This window comes from Callorhinchus milii, unplaced genomic scaffold (genome assembly GCF_018977255.1).
Source record: "Callorhinchus milii isolate IMCB2004 unplaced genomic scaffold, IMCB_Cmil_1.0 Scaffold3, whole genome shotgun sequence".
NCBI classification, from domain to species: Eukaryota; Metazoa; Chordata; class Chondrichthyes; order Chimaeriformes; family Callorhinchidae; genus Callorhinchus; species Callorhinchus milii.
The window spans coordinates 48987399-49008399 of record NW_024704744.1 but is presented as its reverse complement, the minus strand read 5'-3'; the positions used below and the strand labels follow the sequence as shown (position 1 = coordinate 49008399).

Below are 21001 nucleotides of genomic sequence, written 5' to 3'. Positions count from 1 at the left end.
TTTCAGAGACTTGTAAGTACTCAAGACCAGATTATTTCATAGTCCAATCTTGTGCAACAGAAAATGGGTCAGATTACATAATGTTTGCTCATGATCACTTGAGCAAGTCAAGTAGCCAGATCCTCTCTGAACCGGACTATCCCAGTCTGAGTCTAGTGACTATAGGCTCAAAGTAGGTTTGTATTCCAATTTCTCCACTTCTCCTTGTGAAGGCGGATCAAACCCCTCACAATCAAGGCCTCTGCAATCTCGATCGTAGCCAAAAGGGGTGGCATTCCTGCGCCCAGCTATATCTATCCTCCATAAATAAACCCATTGCATCAAAGGATGAGCACTGAGGACGTCATGGGAATAAATCATGGGAAGGGTCAGAGCTGCGGCAGCTTATACCCATCCAAGACCTGAAAGGAGGAGCTCACTGCCAAGAACTGCACAACCCAAGAAATAACTGATAAGAACAGATACTGTACTTCACTTTATCTTAGCCAAAAAGCTGAGAAGCAATCAGTTTTATCTCCTGTGAACACATTGGGGAAAGTGATCAACCTCAATGTTGCCTCTGGAATCAGTGCTGAGTTAAATTAATTTCTTGTTCTTGTTGCAGTGCATGCGACTGAGAGTTTGAGTCTCCAGGTATCTGGATGTCCTCCGAACTTGAACTCGAGTGACTTTGGAAATGTAACTTGTATTGTACCGTATCTGTTCCCAGACTTTTACCCATACAGCTTTTGAGCTGGGAGGTTCACAAGCTATGATTTTCTCCCATTGTTTTTCTTAGCTCTCCCCCCCCCCGCCCCACCACCAAAACAAAGTAGAATGTCCCTTTCTTTACGAAGCTTAGCTAACACTTAGAACTTTTAAAATGTGAGGTATTTTGGGGACGCAATGGTATCCCAATAGTTGGGTGGAGCAGGTGCGGGGCACAAAACAGGCCGGAGTTGGCAGAGTGGAAAGAGTTGGCGAGGTACTTGCACTGCAGGAGATTGCAGAGGTATGGTCTTGGAAGTATTTACTGCTAAGGATTGGTCTGTTGTGGCAATCAGGAAGCATTGAAGCCTTGTAAGGATGGCGAAGGTGGGCTCATGGAGCTTTGTGCAGGAGAGAATATTTTAAGTATTTTAATGTCAACTGGAAAATAGCTTATATAATTCTGAACACAACTGTTTGGCAAAATTATCTATCAAAAGAACACTGTCTGCTTTGAAAAATGGGAGAATCATGTGTTAGCGGCATAACCTTTATTTGTGAACTACCCTTTCATTTGCTTTCTGTAGAACTCTTGATTCAGTGGTAAGAATGAGCCTGGATTCTGTATGGAAACTGATCATACAATTAATTGAAACTGAATGTATTCGTACTTACATGTTGCTTTATCTCTCTTGCACTTTCAGCTAACGTTGTTTTTGCACTTCCTGCCGAGGCCTTTTGTATTGTTACCCGCTGGGTGGATAAGAGTATGCCATCTGAAATGTGCCTCAGGTACTGTACATTTGACCCTTGTATGCATGTGATGTCCTTTTGAGCCAGCTTGCATTTAATTTGGATCAGTCAGCGATGAAGCATTCAAAGCTTCTGTCGAATTGTAAGATTGCAACTTTGAACTCGCAGCTGGTGCAGAAGATGTAGGAGAATCGGAATGTATTTTTTTCTTATCAGTTTATTTTTTAAATTTGCATATTGATATTTCTGGTTTCTTCAAAATAATTCCAATAGCTGCTGTGTGTGCTCTCTGCACCTCTGTTTATGTGATTAAATTGTGCGGGCCATGCAATGAAAAGATTCTCAAGGCTTTGTTTCTTATCCAGCATGTGATCCACACAAACCAAGCAGCGGTTTAATCATTTTATAATTGTATGTTGGGGAGGCAATCCTTGCTTTCTGGTCAAAAGCTTCTTATTTTAAGTTCCTTGACACGGGTTGGGTGATTTAAAAGACGATTCCTCCCTACAGTTTTACCTCTTTGCAGGAGCCTGTTTATTTTTGTTGAGGTTTACCTTTATGTTTGTTTGTTTGCAGCATTCAAGAAATGCTGACGGGTCATAGACTCTGTCAGTCAAAGTCCCACAAGGATGCCATTCTCGCAGCCCTGAACCAGCAGCGCAACGATGGGATACTTTGTGATGTCATTCTGGTTGCGGAGGAACAAAGATTTCATGCGCACAAGGCAGTCCTAGCAGCGTGCAGTGATTATTTTCGAGTAAGTGCGAAGTACGTTTTCTTTTAATTTTCCTTCTGCCTTTTTCTTTTGATACCTGGAAAAATCTATGAAAAGGTGACCCGGAGATAAAGGTGACTGACTTGTGCACCATATGGTTCGCGTGGGTGGCTTCGACCTGGTTACAGATGAGCAGAGTAACAGTAATTATCAAAGCAATAAAGATCAGACAATGTCTTGTCTTGCATAGCCTGTTAATGAAGAAAGCTTTACAAAAAACATTATAATATTTGGATTATTAATAATATTCCTCACATTTGATTTAGTGCATATTGTGTTGAAATGTCTCAAGTTCTTCATAAGTGTGTATTTGTAGGTGAAAACAGTAGCCAATTTAGACACAACAATGCCCCACATACAGTCAGGAGGTGGATGGCTAATTTAAATTAAATAGGGTCATGGAATCCATCAAATCCACCTGAACAGGCAGATGGGATGACTGAAGCGCTTGTCCGAAGGCCTGCACAATTAAGTGCCTCTCTAATGCTGGACTGGATTGTCAGATTAGATGGTAAACTCAAAGCTACTGACATGGTTCTTGAACCTACAACCTTCTGCTTAGAGTTGAAAGTGTTACCAATTGAGCCAAGCTGACAATACTTATAAAGTACTTTTTTTAAAATCAGTTTGATAAAGATGGTTAAGTTACAACTCAGGACACACAATTATTATATTTTTGAAGAGTTACTTCAATCACAAACAGAAAATTACCTTTGAACTTAGTTGTTTAATGTTTGACCCACAGTAGGTTGACCAGTGGTGATGGATTTCAGTTTACACGATGCTCCTAGGTAGATTTATATGGTGAGATTTTCAAAAAATTTTATTTTCTGATGTTTAAAATTGAGACTAATGTAAGTCTTGGCAAGGGGATCTGTTTCACTGCTTGGAATCTAATAAACCTAAATGAACACCCAACTAATTCTGAAAGTGTGAACATTTAAATAATGTGATGGTTGATACATTACTCTTTGACTGTTATCCAGCAGTGATCAGTCTACATTCAGAGGCCTGAAATTCCAACAGGTTTATTCTGTCTTAAATTTTGAACATAATTTTGGAAAATTCTCAAATTTCATCTTAATCTGGAAGCAGGATTTTTTCACAGTTCTTAAGACCTAGCTTCCTAATCAAGACTTTTTTAAATTCTGTTTTTTTTTAAAAAAAATCCATGGATGAAGACTGGGTAGAATTTAGGGTCTCTGGAGTACTGGATACAATTTTGATCTTTATTTCAAAATAAAGATTCAGTTTTTTTAGAAAGAATGAAACAGAAAGATACTTATATTCCAAAATTGAGGGCACAGCTTTATGAGGAAATATTGACCCCACAGTACTTTTGTTTCACGAAAAGATGAGACTGAATGCAAGAGAGCTTGATAGATCTATTGAATTATGAAGTGCCTTAATTTCATAAAACATGGGAATGAGAAGTGCTAGAACAAATTAGCAACGTAGTTGGGCTATAAAGGACTATGTAGAGTTTTAGTTTAGTTCCTGCATATTGAAGAAGTTTCAAAGTTATCGGATGCTGAGATAGGTGAATAGAAAGTTGGATAATTGGGCTATATTTTTCCCACAGTATTCTATGTTCTTATTTGGTGAGCTATTGAGGCTTTGTGCTGCACAATATAAAGTAATGTCAAGGTGCTTATCCACCAGCTGGTAGAGGAAACAGAATGCTGAGCAGATTATCCCTTTGTTTTAACATTATACACTTCTTAGGTGGATTTTATTTAAATGACAAATTTCACTTTTTTGAATTCCCACTAATTGATATCGATTGAAATTTCCTGATACTCTATATATTTTACAGTCACGTAGAAAAATGACATTCTTATTTTGTGTGTCTGACATTCTTTCTTTAACCGTTTCTTATCCTGTTCAGCCTTGTGTCTCGCACTGATTTTTATTTCTTTGACTCTTTCTCTGTATTTAACTGTGGAGTCCTGTAGCTCAGTGGTTAGAGCACTCACCTTGCACGGAAGAGGCCTGAGTTCTATTCCCAGCAGGGCAAAACGTTGGGCACATTTCATTACTCCACACATCTCTGTTCATCTAGCAATAAGTAGGAACCCGGTTGTTAGTCGATTAGCTGATCGCTTTTCCGGGGGTAGTAATCCCTTCCAATAAATAAATAATAATTTGGTCACTCAATCCAGAACTATTTGTGGGACACTGCTGTGCACAATTGGCTGTCACGTTTCGCCCACAAAATATACAGTCAATTTCCAGTATATACTGCAAAGCACTTTGAAACGTCTCAAAGATGTGATAAGGTGCTATATCTCAATTCAAGTTGCTTCATGACAGCTTCTCTGATGTGGACATTAAGTCAAGGAAACTGTTAAGTACAAGGCCAATTTGATTCTGGATTGCAGAGTTTTTTTTAAAAAAAATTGGGGGATCAAAATGCTTTGTAATCAAGTAAATATAGTAACTAGATTCTTAGATTCGTATATGTTTTTTTTTGGTTTTCTTGCTAAGGTTCAATTCCATTTACATATATTGGGAGCAACTTGTTCAAAGACTACTCCAGTGTATGGTGTATAGTCAGTCACTGGTCCTTGTTGATTTCTATCAGAGCAATTTTAGTTAGTCATTTGATGTCTGAGGCAGCTGATGCAGACATTGACCTATTTCTGCAGAAAGTCTATTTTCATTCACTGAAGGGATGCGCTTTCATTTAACTTGCACCATGTGCTGCAATGTGCATACCAAAGATATGGAAACTGTATTTGTGAGAACACACATGATGAACTGACAAATGTTAATATAATTTTTGATGGTTGGCTTAGGATAAGAGATGACTGCTTAATGCTTAAAATGAAGAAAATATTATAATTTTAATATTATAGTTCAATTTAATTTCAACCCGAGTTTTAATTATCCCTGAATTTGCACACAGCAATGTCCCACAAACAGCCATGGAGTGAATGACCAATTTTGTTGGGGGATTGGTGGCCAGGGGACAGGGAGAAATCCCCTCCTCTCTTTGAATAATGCAATGGGATCTTTAAGATCCACTTGAAAAGGCAGACAGAACCTCATCTATTCTGAAGGGTGGCATCTTCAACAATGTGGGACTCTTCCAGCACTGCATCAGAGTGCCAGTTTAAACTGTGAACTCAAAGTCCCGAGGTGGACTTGAACCCACAACCATCTGACTTGAAGAATGCCACCAACTGAGCCAGGCTGACACCTGCTGAGTTTTGCAGGTGACTTGAGGCCTGTGAAATCTCAGTACCAAGATGAAATTACTCTAATAGGCATCGAGATTGGTTCAAATGTTTGTTTGGGTAGCTGAAAAACAATTCCACCAAAACAATTTACAATTACCCTTCACAATTTATTTCGCTCCCCAACACCCTATTTATTGAGAGGGCATGTCTTTAAAACGTGGAATCCTATAGCTCAGTGGTTAGAGCACTCACCTTGCAAGCGAGACACCTGGGTTCAATTCCAGACAGGGAGAAACCTTGGGCAAGTTTCCTTACTTCACACGCCTAATAATAATCCCTCCAAAACAAAACAATAATAAATTGGTCATTTTCAATCCATGACTGTTTGTGGGACACTGCTGTGTGCAATTGGCTGCTGCGTTTCGCCCACAAATATACAGTCAATTCACTTTACAGTCTATTCTGTGAAGCGCTTTGAGACGTCGAGAAGACGTGAAAAGCGCTATATCAAAATGCAAGGATTATTATATATCTATAAAACAAATGAAGGGCAACAGAACTATAAACTGAAAGTCAGAAATAAATAAAATAACAAAGGGGAATATAAAGTAACTCAAATTGATTTTTATAATGCAAAATTGCTAGTGAAACTGCGACCAGCATATTCTTGTGGTCCATTGTCACTCAGGAACTCAGCAAAGCCTAGGCAAGCAGATGGAGATGACCAGAACCAATAATCTTGCGCAATCTGCAGTTGTGAAGGGGTTGGCAAAATCTGCTAAAGATACACTTCTTGTGGGAAATTGCCATGTTTAAGCAGTGGCCTCTGTAGAAACTGGAAAAGAGATTAAATATCCGACCCTCTGTTTACGCGTTGAATGTGGCCTCAGGCGTGTCATGGGCAAGCAGTGGTGCTAGTGTTTAAACTGATAAATATAGAACAAATGTAAAACAATACATGTTGGAGTATAATCCAGGTTCAAACATGAAAGTCACAATGTGTAAACAATAAAAAGACTGTCAAAAAATAAAGCAACGTTGGGACTGACTGTTGATCATTCAATGAATACCAAAACAATGTGAGTAGTTATCAAGGTCAGTGATCACGCCATATCTGTATTGATTATGTTAGACTTATTCAAAACAAATTATGTTCTTGTACAGAACTGTAGATATGAACAGAAGAAGGCCGTTCAGTTTATTGTGTCTGCACTGGTTCTTTGAAAGAGCAATCCATTCAGTCCCATTTAGCACAAGCCTGGTTCAAGTCCTACCTAATAAATCGCCTTCACTTTGTCTCTTCAAATGGTTTCTCCTTCTGCCGGTTTCCCCAGCTCCACCATGCACAGGATCCAGCTGTTCCAAAACTCCACCACCCGAACTAAACTGTACCCCTATTGCACCAGTTCTAGCCAAGCTCAACTGGCTCCCTATCGCCGCATGGATCAATATCAAGATCCTCACAATTGTTTTCAAATCCCTTCATGCCCTGGCACCTCCCTACCTCTCCGATCTGCTTAGGCCCCAACCCACTGCCTCCGTTCGACTGGCTCCGGCCTTCTGCATGTCTCTCGTGCCCTACATTCCACTATCAGCGGCTGCGCTTTCAGCCACAACTCCCCAAAACTCAGGGATAGAGGAACACTCTTCCTCTATCCCTCCACCTTACCCCTTCCTTCCTCCTCTTCAGGTCACACCTGAAGAAATTCCTCTTTGACTGTACTTACGGTCACCTTCCCCTCTTCCCCCCACCCACCCTTGCCCCCGTCATGATCCCCATTGTCAAGCGCTCTGGGATGCTACCCTGAGTGAGGGGCGCTATATAAATGCAAGTTGTTGTTGTATCTATCACTATTCAATTTGAAACTATTCAGTCTTCTCTATTTTTGTTTCATGAGATGCACCAGACCCATTCTTTTGCCATGACGTTTCCTGTTGGAGCTACTCATTATTGGCCGGGCTTGCTTTATTCTGCTGGCCTCAAAGGTTATTCCGATTGTTCGAGATGACCATGATCAACAACTTCCCTCTCTATACAATACTGGTAGTGTTTCCATGGTGCTGAAATCTGGCATTTTCCTCCATGTCACACACCATTTTAGCAGATACTCAAAAATCAGTGAGCAAGCAAGTAAAGCACACACAGCGATTATATTGAAAAAAAACACTCACATTCGTCTTGCCATTTATCAACAAACTCACAAAAAGGTCACAGTACACATGCATACATTATACATATATGAGTATTGAGATCACATTCCTAGTTTTGATGTCTGTTACTTATTTTTTATTCACTGATCAAAAATGCAATTATGCCTTGCCTGGAATCCCACTTTGCCACATGTGATTTGTGGCTAATATATTGGCTGCAGTTCACGGTTATATGTTAAAACTACTCACCCCCGGTATCACCTCTGGTTTCACCTTAGTCAATATCCTCTGAACCCTCTCCTTGGGTTATCTAAAACTGGACACAATATACTTGTTGTGGTCTAACAGTTTGTCAGTTAATCATTACTTGTTTGGTTTAAATTCGATGCCCCTATTTAATCTGGCAACCCAAATTAGCTTCCTTATGTTCTTACAATTTTGCTGCCATCTCTCTGCCCAATCTACTTGTCTGTCTATATCATATCTTCCTTCAGTTGCTTATAATCTTCTTCACTGTTAGCTGCACTTCTTTGCACGTGTATACCTCATTGTTCAGGCTATATATTGAATATTGTAACCCTATCCTTTTAATAAATCAATGCCTTGAAAATGGTTCACAGAAAAGTGGTGAGGATAATTCAGGGGATTGGAAATCTTGCATGAGGAAAGATTCATAGAACTGAATGCATTTTACTGAGGAAAGATTACAACAAGACATGAACTTGAGTTTGGTGCTGAATTAGTAATTTTACTAAAATTGCTATGAGCTCCTATATGCATGGAGAGTATGGAAAACTGTAAACCTTTCCTTTGGTCTAGTCAATAGATTTTGGGTGTCTGAAGCTGATAGCTTCAATTGGAGGCGGATTTGCTTCCTTACCCTTTGCTGCCTTCTGTTCTCTACCCCTGGACTTCTTCACCCTGAAAACAGAAATTTACGAGTAGGTTGAAACAGTAAATTTATTGTATATGTAGACTGACCAGTAAAGTGCACTGACCTCCTGTGACCCACCAGAAAGCGATGCTTGCAAGTATGCTAATAGAATGATTTGTGACACAATCCAAAGTTAAAAATGGCCATGCAATATTTCAAAGTGTTTAAAAAAAAACAGGACCTTTGACTCCAAATGAAAGCTGTAGTCTGTAATTATGGCTTTCTGAAGTATCAAACACATGACAGCTGGCAGGTCTAGCTTATGTTGATATCCTTTTAATGGAAGATAAGCAGTGTATGCAGACTGGAACAGACTGCACGTAGAAAATTGGTGCAAATATTGCCCTTTGGTTTATGATGCAAATAATCTTTGTAGCATACGGCATAATCTGTTGGATGCAACTTTATGGTAGAAGTTCCCTAAAGTTGTTAGTTATTTTATTTATCATGAGGTTGTCATCAAAACAAATGGTATTGACAACGTTTTTTGCAAAGAAAGTCAGATCACAAAATTCACAAGATTTTATGTTTTTTTTAAATACACATAATTTTATAGCTTTTAGCATTTGGTTTTCATCCATTGTCAATTTTGCTTTTTAATTAAAGCTGTCTTTACGTAATGCACAGTTATGTAGCATGAAAGAGTGAATTATAGCTTTGTACATTGAAGTACCAATCAATGTGAGTAGAAGGAAGCGTTTGTGGGACTTGATTATATGGTTTTCTTTTGATTGATTTTTTTGAGTGTGAACACAAGATGATTGTTTCCGTCATATTTTTCTGATGTTTTTTAAAAAGTAAAGTGCGTCAAGGATCCAAATGTTATAAACCTCAGTGGTCAAATGGTCAAAGGCAAAACGTGAACTTGCAGAGTCCAGGTGCTCTTGGCTGCATCATTTATGTTCAGGTGTAGTTTTGGCTTGAATATGATCCACTTAAATAGATTCTTCACAAAAAACTGCATAATAAAGGCAGTTTCTTTCAGTGTAAATACTGGGGGGCTAGGGAGGAGATGTTAAGATCTGATCCCCAAGGAAAATAGCTGCAAATATTACCCTTTATAATATCTTAGGCAATATACTTCATTAGAACTGCATTTTCAATTAAATTGTTTTCTTTATAAATCGACTTGCATTGGGAAAAAAAACTTATCGACTTAATTTGTATTTTCAGTTTTTGCAAGCACATGATTAGACATTTTCTCCTGCATTAAGAGCATAAGAACATAAGAATTTGCTAGGTGGAAGAAGACCAAGGTCCATCTAGTTTGCCTTCCACCATTCTGGTAGTCGCATGACATGTTGTGTCTCAAACTATATACGCATGTGAACCTCGAATAGTGGTAACCTCCAGTAGCTTAATAGCTGAATCTGCCTTTTCAGAACTAACCATACTTAATGTGATATTATAAATGAATTGGATGTTGCCATAGTGATTCTTACATTTTTGCCATAAACTGAAATGTAACAAAACCCACAGTGTGAGCTTGTTGGTTAAGATTTTCCTAATCAACTTAAATGAACAGAAAATAACCAGCCTTGTTTTTAATTACAAAATAAAACACTAAATGGAGTTGATTCATGATATGATTTTGTATTTGCAACAGCCCTTTCTATAGGCAGTACCTTACATTTATCTTTAGATGTCTCCTTTACTTCAATAAATGTTCTCCTCCCCCTATTTATTGCCCTCGGGACACCAATGATCTTATACTGTTTGCAAATCTATTTGTTTGTGTGGCATGGAGCCGCGGGGGGGGGGGGGGGGGGGTCAAGAAACGGTCCCTGAGGCAATCCAACCCTCTTTCCCTGCCCCCTCCCCAATTGTAACCTTACATAGCTCCTTCTGTCGTTTTAGCCAATTACTAATCCAGTTCCACATTCTTACGCTTAGTACATTCTGGCATCAGTTTGTAAAAGAGTCTCTTGTGTTGAACCTTTGTCAAAATCCTTTTGGAAGTTGAGATAATATAACATCTCGAACACTTTCCACTATCGAATCTCTTCAAAATCATTCCGGGTGTTTTGAAGTTGATAATTCTAGGCTTTTGCTATTTTCTGTGATTGTTGATTGTGATTATATGGTCCTGTGAGATCCATCATGAACCATGGCTTACATATTGCCATTCCTTGACAATGATTTCTGATTTTAAAAGTAAATGTAATGTTTCTAATGGATAATATTAGGCAGGTAGATTATCAGACCATTAACATGTAAAATAATAAATAATCCTTGCATTTGATATAGAGCCTTATCAGATCTTTGAGACGCCTCACAAAATATACTGTAAAGTGAATTGACTGTATATTTTGTGGGTGAGTGTCCCACAAACAACAACAATAACAACTAAATGACATTTGTATAGCACCTTTCATGTTGGGAGGACAACAATAACAACAAGCGCTTCACAGTAACGGATCCCGGGGCCGAGCCAGGGGGAGGGGGAGGAAGGTGACCAAAGGCGCGGTCAAAAAGAAAAGTCTTCAGCCGAGGCCTGAAAATAGGAAGAGAAGGGGGCGAGGCGAAGGGAGTGAGGAAGGGAGTTCCAGAGCCTCGAGGCATAGTGGCTGAAGGCACGGCCGCCGATGGTGGAGTGGAGGATTCTGTGGACAAGGAGGAGGCCAGACCCTGTGGAGTGAAGGCAACAGGCACTGTCGAGAGGAGGTCAGAGAGGTAGGGGTGTGCAGAGGAGTGGAGGGATTTGAAGACCAGGATGAGGATATTGAAGTCGATCCTCTCAGGGACAGGCAGCCAGTGCAGTCTGGCAAGGACTGGCGTTATCGGGGAGCGGAGTTTGATGCGGGTAAGAATGCGGGCGGCAGAGTACGTCCCGAGGTGCTGGACAGAATTTCGGAAATAGTCGTGGAGAAGCTCCAACGTTGTACTCCAACAAAGATGTGTCATTTGAAACATAGCCTGTGATAGAAACCTCAGTCTTGAACCCATTTGAACAAAGCTTGGTTTAGAAGGACCAGTAGTGTGTGAAGGGCGTTGGGAGGTTTAGCCAGTAACAGACTGCTAGCACAGTAGGTTCACCTAACGTCAAAATCTACAAGTTTGTTTTTAGGCTCCTTCAGGCATCACCAAATAAAGTTTCAACAGTATAGGTTGCCTTCTCAGAACTTTAGAGACTGGTTAAGGCTTATTGTATCAGATATTCATCTTTCCCTAATATAGGAATCAACATGGTAGCATAGTGAGTAGCTAGGCAATGAAAACTTTTTTTTGGCTATTTACAGCAAATCTGGGAGGGGTGAAGTGGGTCGAACAGAATAAGATGTCAGCCTGGCTCAGTGGGTAGCACTCTTGCCTTTGAGTCAGATGATTGTGGGTTCAAGTCCCATGTCGGGAATTTGAGCTGACAGAGTGAGCTATCCAATGCAGTGCTTGAGAAGTGCTGCATTGTTGGAGGTGCTACCCATCAGATAAGATTTTAATCCAAGGTCTTGACTGCATGTTCATATGGACTTTAAAGATCGCACAACACTATTCGTAAAGAGAAGAGATTTTCTCCCTGTGTCCTGGCTAATGATCCCTGAAATAATAATAATCCTTGCATTTGATATAGTGCCTTATCACATCTTCAAGACATCTCAAAGCGCTTCAATGTAATATACTGTGAAGTGAATTGACTATATTTTGTGGGTGAAATGCTACAGCCAATTGGCACAGTAGTCTCCTACAAACAATTGAGTGACTAATTTATTAATATTATTTTTTTGAAGGAATTATTACTCCCGGAAAGTGATCTGCCAATCAACTAACAACTGGGTTCCTACTTACTTCTAGGTAACCTGAGGCGTGTGGAGTAAGGAAACTTGCCCAACATTTCGCCCTGCCAAGAATCAAACCCATGTCGCTTATTTGCGAGACCAGTGCTCTAACCACTGAACTACAAGGACTCCACTATCAGTTATTCACTTCATAGCTGTCTGTAGGACATAGCTGTGAGCAAATTGACTGTCCCTTTTGTCTACAAAATATGCATTCACTACTCTTTACAGCAAATCCTATGAAGACGCTTTGTGACGTTTCAACCAACTGATCAGGAATATTATTTAGAGAATGCTGTGTTTCATGTGGAAGGCAGTTCAATGTAATTTCAAACACTGAATTTTGGATTTTGCAGATGTGATTCAATGGATTTGTGACCTGGGGTAATTTTATTTGTTTGTGGAGGCTGTAAAGGAATAAAACTGATGAGCATATTTGAGCAGCTAATTACTTTCTTATTCCACCACAAAATCTTTCCTGTTCCACCACAAAACGCTGGAGGTTTATTGTGAATCTGTCCACAGTTTTACTGTGGAACCTTCGAGAGTGTACCCAGAATTGGAATTTTCAAATTTCACTCTACTACTTGGAAATATGATTCTATGAAATGTAATTAGCATAGCTATCTGTGCAATAAAACAGATCTTTTCACATGAGTAAGCTTCATACATTGGTAAATGAACTGTTTCTGTTATGTCTTTCCAGTTGTTTACAGCTTCCTTGATTGAGCAATGCTCTTTTCCCTAAATGGAACATCTTTATACACTCGTGATTCTCAGCATTTATATTCTTTACTGAGACCCAACGTCTCTTCTTTGTGCTTATACATATTCATTGAATGGCAAACTAGAAGAAGCCCAAAGCGTCCTTTTATTTATGGTAAAATTAATTATGCTGAAGATGAATTAATTCCAGTCAAACTGCAGGGAAGAGTAGAAACACAGAAAAAATGTGAGCCTAAACCGTTAAGCAATTCACCTGCTGAGGGAATTATACCAGGGGTCCTAGCTGATTCAAACAAGAGATGCAGGATGTCTGGAGCAGTACTGCATTTTCACAGTTCGATATATCTTTGACAAATGTCAGCTGTCCTTCCACAGCTGTTTGTACGTTGGTGGCTGTGCATATTCCTTTAAGCAGTCTTTTACACTGATCATAAGATCACCCGGGACTCTCATTAAAATCAGTTCAGGTATTGCTGGTATTTACGCCAAAAGGATGACATTTGATAAATAACTACCTTTCATTGCTTACTGAACTTCATGTGCTGTTGGAAATGTGAAGTTCTGATATATTGAGCATTGTGAGAGATGAGCTCAGTGTTACTCAATGACAGTAAGTAAGCTATTTTTGCACAGTCTATTCATCGTCTTTTCTACATCCAAATAATTTTTGATCATGTTCCGACTGTTAATTTTAATGATCTGATAAATGTGATTTGAAATCCGATTAAGCAATTTTGGATTTGAAAAGTGAAGGCTTCAAAGATTGTTTTTTAAAAAAACAGTTTGATGAATTGTATGCTCCTTAAATTGTTCTGGTTTATAGCTTGTGCCCTCTATTATAATACCTTGCAACGTCTCAATGATGTGATAAGGTGCTATATCAAATGTATTTATTATTTTAATAATCTTGAATCTATAATTCCCTTATTTGTTCATGATCAGGCGGGTGTCTGACACATGTATAAACCCATCACCATGCTTAAGAGTATCTAAACTGAATCAAGGTATCCATGCATCCCACTACACATGGTTGATCATACCATCCTCTTCCACTGTCTCTGTTCCCTTATCCATCTTTGTGGGACTGCTCTTGCCTGGTTGAGTTCGCTATAACCCTCCTGCCATCGCTTCGTCTCCTCAAAAATTTTTCCTCCCTCCCCCGCCCATTCACCTGCAGCATTCCCCAAGGCTCAATCATTGGCCCCGCTTTTCTCATCTACAGGGTCAGTCATTGAGGTGGGGTCAACTTCTGCATGTATGTGGACACCAAAATCTTCTACTCCTCCAGCTGCAACTCCAGGTCCACTGATGTTCTGTCAGCCTGTTTGTCAGACATCAAGGTCTGGATGAGCGGCAACTTTCTGAAGCTGAACGTTGACGAGACAGAAACCGTACTTATTTGCTCTCATCAACGTCTTCTCTCCTGCAGCTCTGACCTCCTTAACCTCCGCGGGCTATCCATAGGACTTACTAAACCTGTGGTTACCTAGGCATCCAATTTGATCGCCTTCCTGCCGAAGAGCTCCCTGACCAGGAGCTCTTTCCTCTATGTTGCCCACATTGCTCGCCTCTGACCATACTTCACACCCAATGCAGCTGAAACCCTCATCCACACATTTGTTACCTCCCACACGATTCTTCCAATGCCCTCCTCACCGGTCTCCCCAGCTCCACCATCTATAAAATCCAATTAATTCAAAACTCCGCCATCTGTATCTTCATCCGCACCAAACTCTATCCCCATCACCCCAGTCCTTGCCAGACCCCACTGGCTCCCAGTTGCAGAATAGATCAATTTCTAGATACTCACAGTCGTGTCCAAATCAGTTCATCCCCTGACACCTGTGTACCTCACTGACCTGCTTGTATCCAACACCACTGCCCGCTGCATTCGCTCACCTGGTTCTGTCCTCCTGCATGTCCCTCGTCCCCTGCTTCACTGTGCTTTCAGCAACTGTACCCCAAAACTATAGAAGCCTCTGCCTCAATCCTTCTGCCTTGTCTCCTTCAGACCTGATCACACCTGAAAACCTTTCTTTTCGAGCATGCCTACGGTCAGCTCCCCCTTCTCCCTGGCTCATTGTCAAGCTCCGCTATTATTAAAAGCTCCAAGAGACTACCTCACATGAAGGATGCTGTATAAATGCAAGTTGTTGTTGTTATTGCTATGATTTAGTTGAAAAAGTTTGATTATTTTCCCTTGTCTTTTTGTATTCCCAGGCCATGTTTAGCCTTTGCATGGTGGAGAGTGTTGCTGAGGAAGTAAGCCTCCATGGAGTGACCAGCCTGGGTTTGAAACAAGCTCTTGATTTTGCCTATACAGGACAGGTACAGAATTATTTACTGTCCTCGAGCCCAAGTTGATTTGTAGCAAGAGTGGAATGATCCTTGAGTTATTGTATGACAAAGTACACAAATCATGGCCTAAACACTTTGAAAAAAGAGACTCAGCAAAATCAATTAACACCGTGTATGGACATGCAAAGCATTGGTTGAAATCGAACTGAACCCAGTCTATTGATATCCGAGTCAGAAAGAATCCTTGACATCAGATTCTACACTTCCTACATAAGTATCAGTTGTGTACTTTTGGCATTAGACATCACTGCAGCAAGATTTTTCATATGTTAATTAAAGCTAGGCCTATCTCTATTTATATTAGAATGATTCTGCTTGATCTTCTATTGAGACTAATATGCAGTTTCAAGGAAAAAGCGGAATTCTGATCTGGAGCTTCATAATGACGATTTACCGTTATTTAAGTGTAATTGTAACAAATACAAGTTAACCTTGCTAGCAGCAAGGAAAGTCACCAAATGTCAGGATTGAATTGTGCAGTAGTAGGGGAGATACATTTTCTCGAGTTTCACTAGATTATCTTTTGGGAAGAAGTTAATGCTGAGCTTTCCCTCAGGCAGTTACATGAATCAGAAGGAGTTCATTATCAAGTATATTCTTTATACATTGAATGTGCTTGGTGAACCAAATGTTATTTCTTGTTAGTGGGTGGGTTTAGGTTCTTGGCATGCATATTAAAACCAGAGATACTTCCTATTTAATATTTCTTGAAGATGTCCATCAGGACTGAAGTCATTTGATCTCGATGAAAATTATAACAATGTGCCAGAAATCTATTGGACATTGTGACCCCACCTTATTCAAACAGTTGGATCAGTTGTTGGAAATGCTGTAAATCTTGAAGATCACTGTTGCAAAGAAGTTGCATTGAAATTGAGGTCCTGTCTGCCTGTTCAGGTGACTGTTAATGATCCCGATGACACTATTTGAAAGGAGTTTCTTTGGTTTCCTGGCCAACAATTTACCAATGAAAAAAATGTGTTCATGGCTGTTTGTGGGACATTGCTGTGTTCACTTTAGCAGTCGCATTCACCCATAAAACACACAGTCACATCACTTTACAGTACATCCTGTGAAGCACATTAGGATATCCTCCTGACATGAAAGGCGCTATACCAAATGTAAGAATTAATTTTATTTAATTCGTTGGTTTTGAAAGAACCCTTCTCCATTGTGTGAGTTGTGAAATCTGCTTTTTTAAATAGCTTTTTTGTGTGATTCCTAGCCCACAATGTTCCACTGACCAGCGATGCAGAAGTTCACTTTTACAAGTCTTTATTCTTTATGCCAGTTCAAAACTAAAGCTATTTTTTCCCTTTGATGCATTAAAGCAGTTATTCAGCAAGTATAATGCAGTGTACAAATTATCCATATTACCCTGTAGCCCCTAAAATGCTGGAACGTTCATTTGTATGAACAATATAAATCACCTTGTAGCGGGGTTAATTTATACACATGCAAAATCATTGAGCCTTGTCGTTTTTGTATCTCGTAACTACTCTGGATGTTCTGTAACCTTTGCTACATTCTGAATAAGGTGTTTTGTTACTGATATTGAGCAATGGGTTGGTGTGACCCTACCATTCGTAAATCAACATTAGTTATATGTTCTTCAAATGGCATTAAATAAAATAAGTAATTTAATATAGTAATTCGAAGTTCAGGTTATTTAAATTTATGTCCAGTCACAGACCAATATAATTCAGTTCATCTTCATGCAAAGCAACAACAGTTCTAAGACACAGCTTTGCTGCTTCTCCTGAACTGGTTTGAGTGCTGATAGCATTGTACTCTATGAATATGAACGATCCATGTGTCAAGGACGATACACTAGCAGTGTAAAACTGTAGAAATGTGCAGCACAGAAAAAGACCATTCAGCTCATTTTGTCTGTGCTGGCTCCTTTAAGAGCAATCCTTTCAGTCCCATTTACCAGCCCTTTTCCCATACCCCTGTAATTTACCTCTTTTTAAGTATTTGGTATTTGGGTTATTGCCTGGGCCAATAGAAAAGCAAAGCCACACTTTTTCTGTGGAATCCGATACAAATGCCCTCCCCTGCTACAAACCTGTATACACCCCTTCCTCCGTTACAAACCTGTACAACCCCTGCTCCCTCGCTACATACTTGTACACACAGTGTGCTGGTCTCCGGGCCTCTCATGCTGTTTGCTTGACTCTGCTACTGTGGCACATACGCAATGCATGGAGTTGTTGTGATCGCAGAAGTGGTACGAGCGCGAAATCTGAGCTGCGATGAATTCTCGGTAAGTGGTGTACTATTAAAATTAACATTTTTAGTATTTTAAACATATAACTACATGTTCAGGAAATGTATGCCTAATAGTTTTAATCCGGGTTGTTGCACAAAATACGTCTCTCAATAGCAACAATTAAACGACTGCAATTTCCTGCAAAATTCACCTAATATCGCCTCAAATTCCTGCAGGATTTGTCAAATGGTACCCAATTTTGGGGAAACATTTCTGCACTTTTCTATTGGCCCATGCTGTGGCGTGGCGCACTAATGTTGCTGGAATGTTTCCCTACAACTCTCTGTCAAGGGAGGAAATGAAATTTAATGAAACTCATTGCTGAGTTGCTGGAAGCCTAGAGGCAATAAAAAAAAATCCATGACTACTAGTGCCATGAATTTCAATACTATTTATTTTTGTCACAATCAGTGGATCTCAGGCAGGGCGAAACGTTGGTCAAGTTTCCTTACTCCACACGCCTCTGTTTACCTAGCAATAAGTAGGAACCTGGTTGTTAGTCGATTGGCAGATTGCTTTTGGACGGCTTAATAATTCCTTCAAATTAAAAAAAATATTTGGTCACTCAATCCAGGACTATTTGTGGGACACTGCTGTGTGCAGTTGGCTGCCGCGATTCGCCCACAATATATACAGTCAATTCACTTTGCAGTATATTCTGTGAAGCGCTTTGAGGCGTCTCGAAGATGTGATAAGGCGCTGTATCAAATGCAAGAATTGTTATTCATTCAGCTTTGGGGAAAAAATAAGGGTGCAGATATCCATGAAATCCAAGTACCACCAATGGAATTTTCTTCTTTCAGCACCATGGAAAATATTATCACAGAGATGTCATGGTTTATGTATTCTTGGGGAAAATGTGTATCGATCAGAATTCCCTGTGAGCTTCCCCCCCACTCCGATTGCTCTAGCACTTTAATGGAAACAGCATTGTGAAAATGATCCAGAAGCATATGAACATCTTGATTGACACGTTTACATGCACATCCAGTGGCAAAAAGAACATTTTGTTGTACCAAATAGAACTATTTTTTAAATACCGATTCTGAAGTTGCACCCAAACAAGGTTTCTCTTGACTTTGGTGCAGAATACCAATAATACAACTGTGGCCCAACTTTCGCAAGCCTTCTAAGCAACACGATTGAAAACCGAACTGATGAGAGCATCTCTTGAGGTATGTTTTCAGCAGGGTTTGTATATCACTCCAATTCATAAAACGTCAGCTCCAATGAGATCTTGGGTCAGAGAAACTTTGTGATTAGGAGTGATATAGAGGATGTTTCTGCTGCAAATGGAATTTGTTTCAGGCTTGCACGGTTGCTTGACCCCAGTAAAGTTACTGTTTTCATCAGTTGTGCATTGGCAACCTTATTGTCTCTGAATCATAAATTTCTCTTTAGAGCAGCAGACTTCCATATAACTTGTCTAAAGTCATTGTATTCTAAATGCAATTTGTTGCCAGATATCTATTTGAAGGTTTTTTCGTGTGTTGGTATGCTATCCATGACTGACTGTTTAGCTTTCAAGAGAGTTGACTTTTATCTCTTTGACAGCTATAGGCTCTCTCCCTTTTGCTGCATCTGCTATTTTGTTTTGCTCCATTTGTTCTACTTTAATAAGGTCAGTAAGATATTTCAAGTTTACCTGACTCGGTTACTACACAGTAGTATTCTTCAGGATACAATATGGAGCCAAAGAAACATTTTTATTTTCTTTTAAAAATATTCTTGGCTTCATTTATAATTGTGAAGATATTCTAATTTGACTGACGTTTAAAAGAAAAATAGTCTAGCAAGTGAGAATAATTTCCTTGCAGTAGTTCTCTTGGGTAAATTTTAATGCCCTTAAAAATATGATTGAAAATTGCAAGCTATGATGTTGTAATGAGCACTGGTGACAATTAACCCATCTGAAGCATTATAAATCAGTTTTAGATATGGCAGCATTTTATTTTGTCATAAAACAAGTCTTATCACAATTGAGGTGATTTCAGAAAATTCAAAAGCGATAATATTTAAATAGATCCACTTGAAGGTTTTGCTCTCCCATTAAAAAAAAACTCATTGTTCTCTCATAAGAGGATTGGAGAAGTTTTTTTTTCTCCAGAATTTTCTTCAGAAATTAGCTCGCTTGCCTCGCAAGCGAAGGGACCCGGGTTCAATTCAGTGGGGACAAAATCTTAGGTAAATTTCCTTACTCAACACATCTCTGTGGACCTATCAGGTAGTAGGAACCCGGTTGTTAATCGATTGGAGGATTGCTTTCAGGGGGTAATAATTACTCAAAAAAAGAAAAAAACTGTTACTCAATCCACGGCTGTTTGTGGGACACTGCTGTGTGCAATTGGCTGCCGTGTTTTGCCCACAAAATGCACAATCACTTTACAGTATATTCTGTGAAGCACTTTGAGATGTCTCAATGATGTGATGAGGCACTATATCAAATGCAGGGATTATTATTATTATTGTTGTACCTCTACTGGCTCCTTTCAGTCCCATTTTCTTCCCTTTTCTCCATATACTTGTAGCTGACTACTTTAAAGATATTTATCTAGTTTCCTTTTGAAAGCAATATGGATTCAGCCTCAACAACTTCTCCCAGCAGGGCATTTCATATCCCAATAACAGCAACTTATATTGCACCCTTAATGTAGGGTAGTGTCTCGGAGCAGTTAACAGTGACATATCTTGACACCGAGTCAGGACGAGTGGGGAGGTAAGAATAGGTACAGTTGAAGAGTAAGGTCTTCAGGTGTAATCTGGTGTGGCAAGGTAGGGGCAGTGCAGGGATTGAGGCAGAGAGTTCCAGAGTCTTGGGGCAAAGTCGTCGACTGCACAGCCGCCGATTGTGGAGCGTAGGGGACGAGGGACATGCAGGAAGCTAGAGCCAGCTGAGCGAAGGGGTGGGTAGAGAAGTGAGGTGTAAGCAGGTGTGTGTGAAAAATAGTCCTAAACTCCCCAAAGAATGGAGAACAGCAGTGATCCTGACATTGAACCCCTGGGGGACATCCTATTTATAGCTCTCAATTGTGAGTAACGACCTTGTGCTTCCAACCTCTGCTTTCTATCCATGCTGCTAACTTTCCATTAATCACTATGCACCCGAATTTATTGACAAGCCTCCTATGTGTCACAAACAACATTTTCTCTATCTGCGACCAGGGCTCCCTCTGCCTCCTCATCCTCCTAGATCTCTCTGCCACATTCGACACAATTGACCACGCCATCCTCCTCCATCGACTCTCTTCCCTCATCTACCATAGTGGGACCGCACTCACATGGTTCGAGTCCTACTTAACCAATTGCCTCCATTTCATCTCAGCAAATGGTTTCTCCCCCCACCCCTGCCTGGTCAACTGCGGGGTCAACGTTTTCACTCCTGTGGATCTA

General features: G+C 39.9%; 1 protein-coding gene across 3 annotated transcripts in view; it reads left to right on the top strand.

Moving 5' to 3' along the window:
- Positions 1-21001, top strand: part of klhl32 (kelch-like family member 32) — a 98840-nt gene that overhangs the window by 17149 nt on the left and 60690 nt on the right. For all 3 annotated transcript variants that reach the window (XR_006084963.1, XM_007892935.2, XM_007892936.2), the window contains exons 3-5: positions 1392-1479; positions 2017-2197; positions 15202-15309. Coding sequence is in view for 2 of the 3 variants with exons in the window: in XM_007892935.2 (XP_007891126.1) it covers positions 1457-1479; positions 2017-2197; positions 15202-15309 (312 nt within the window). In the remaining variant the exon portion in view is untranslated. The remainder of the gene's footprint in view (positions 1-1391; positions 1480-2016; positions 2198-15201; positions 15310-21001) is intronic.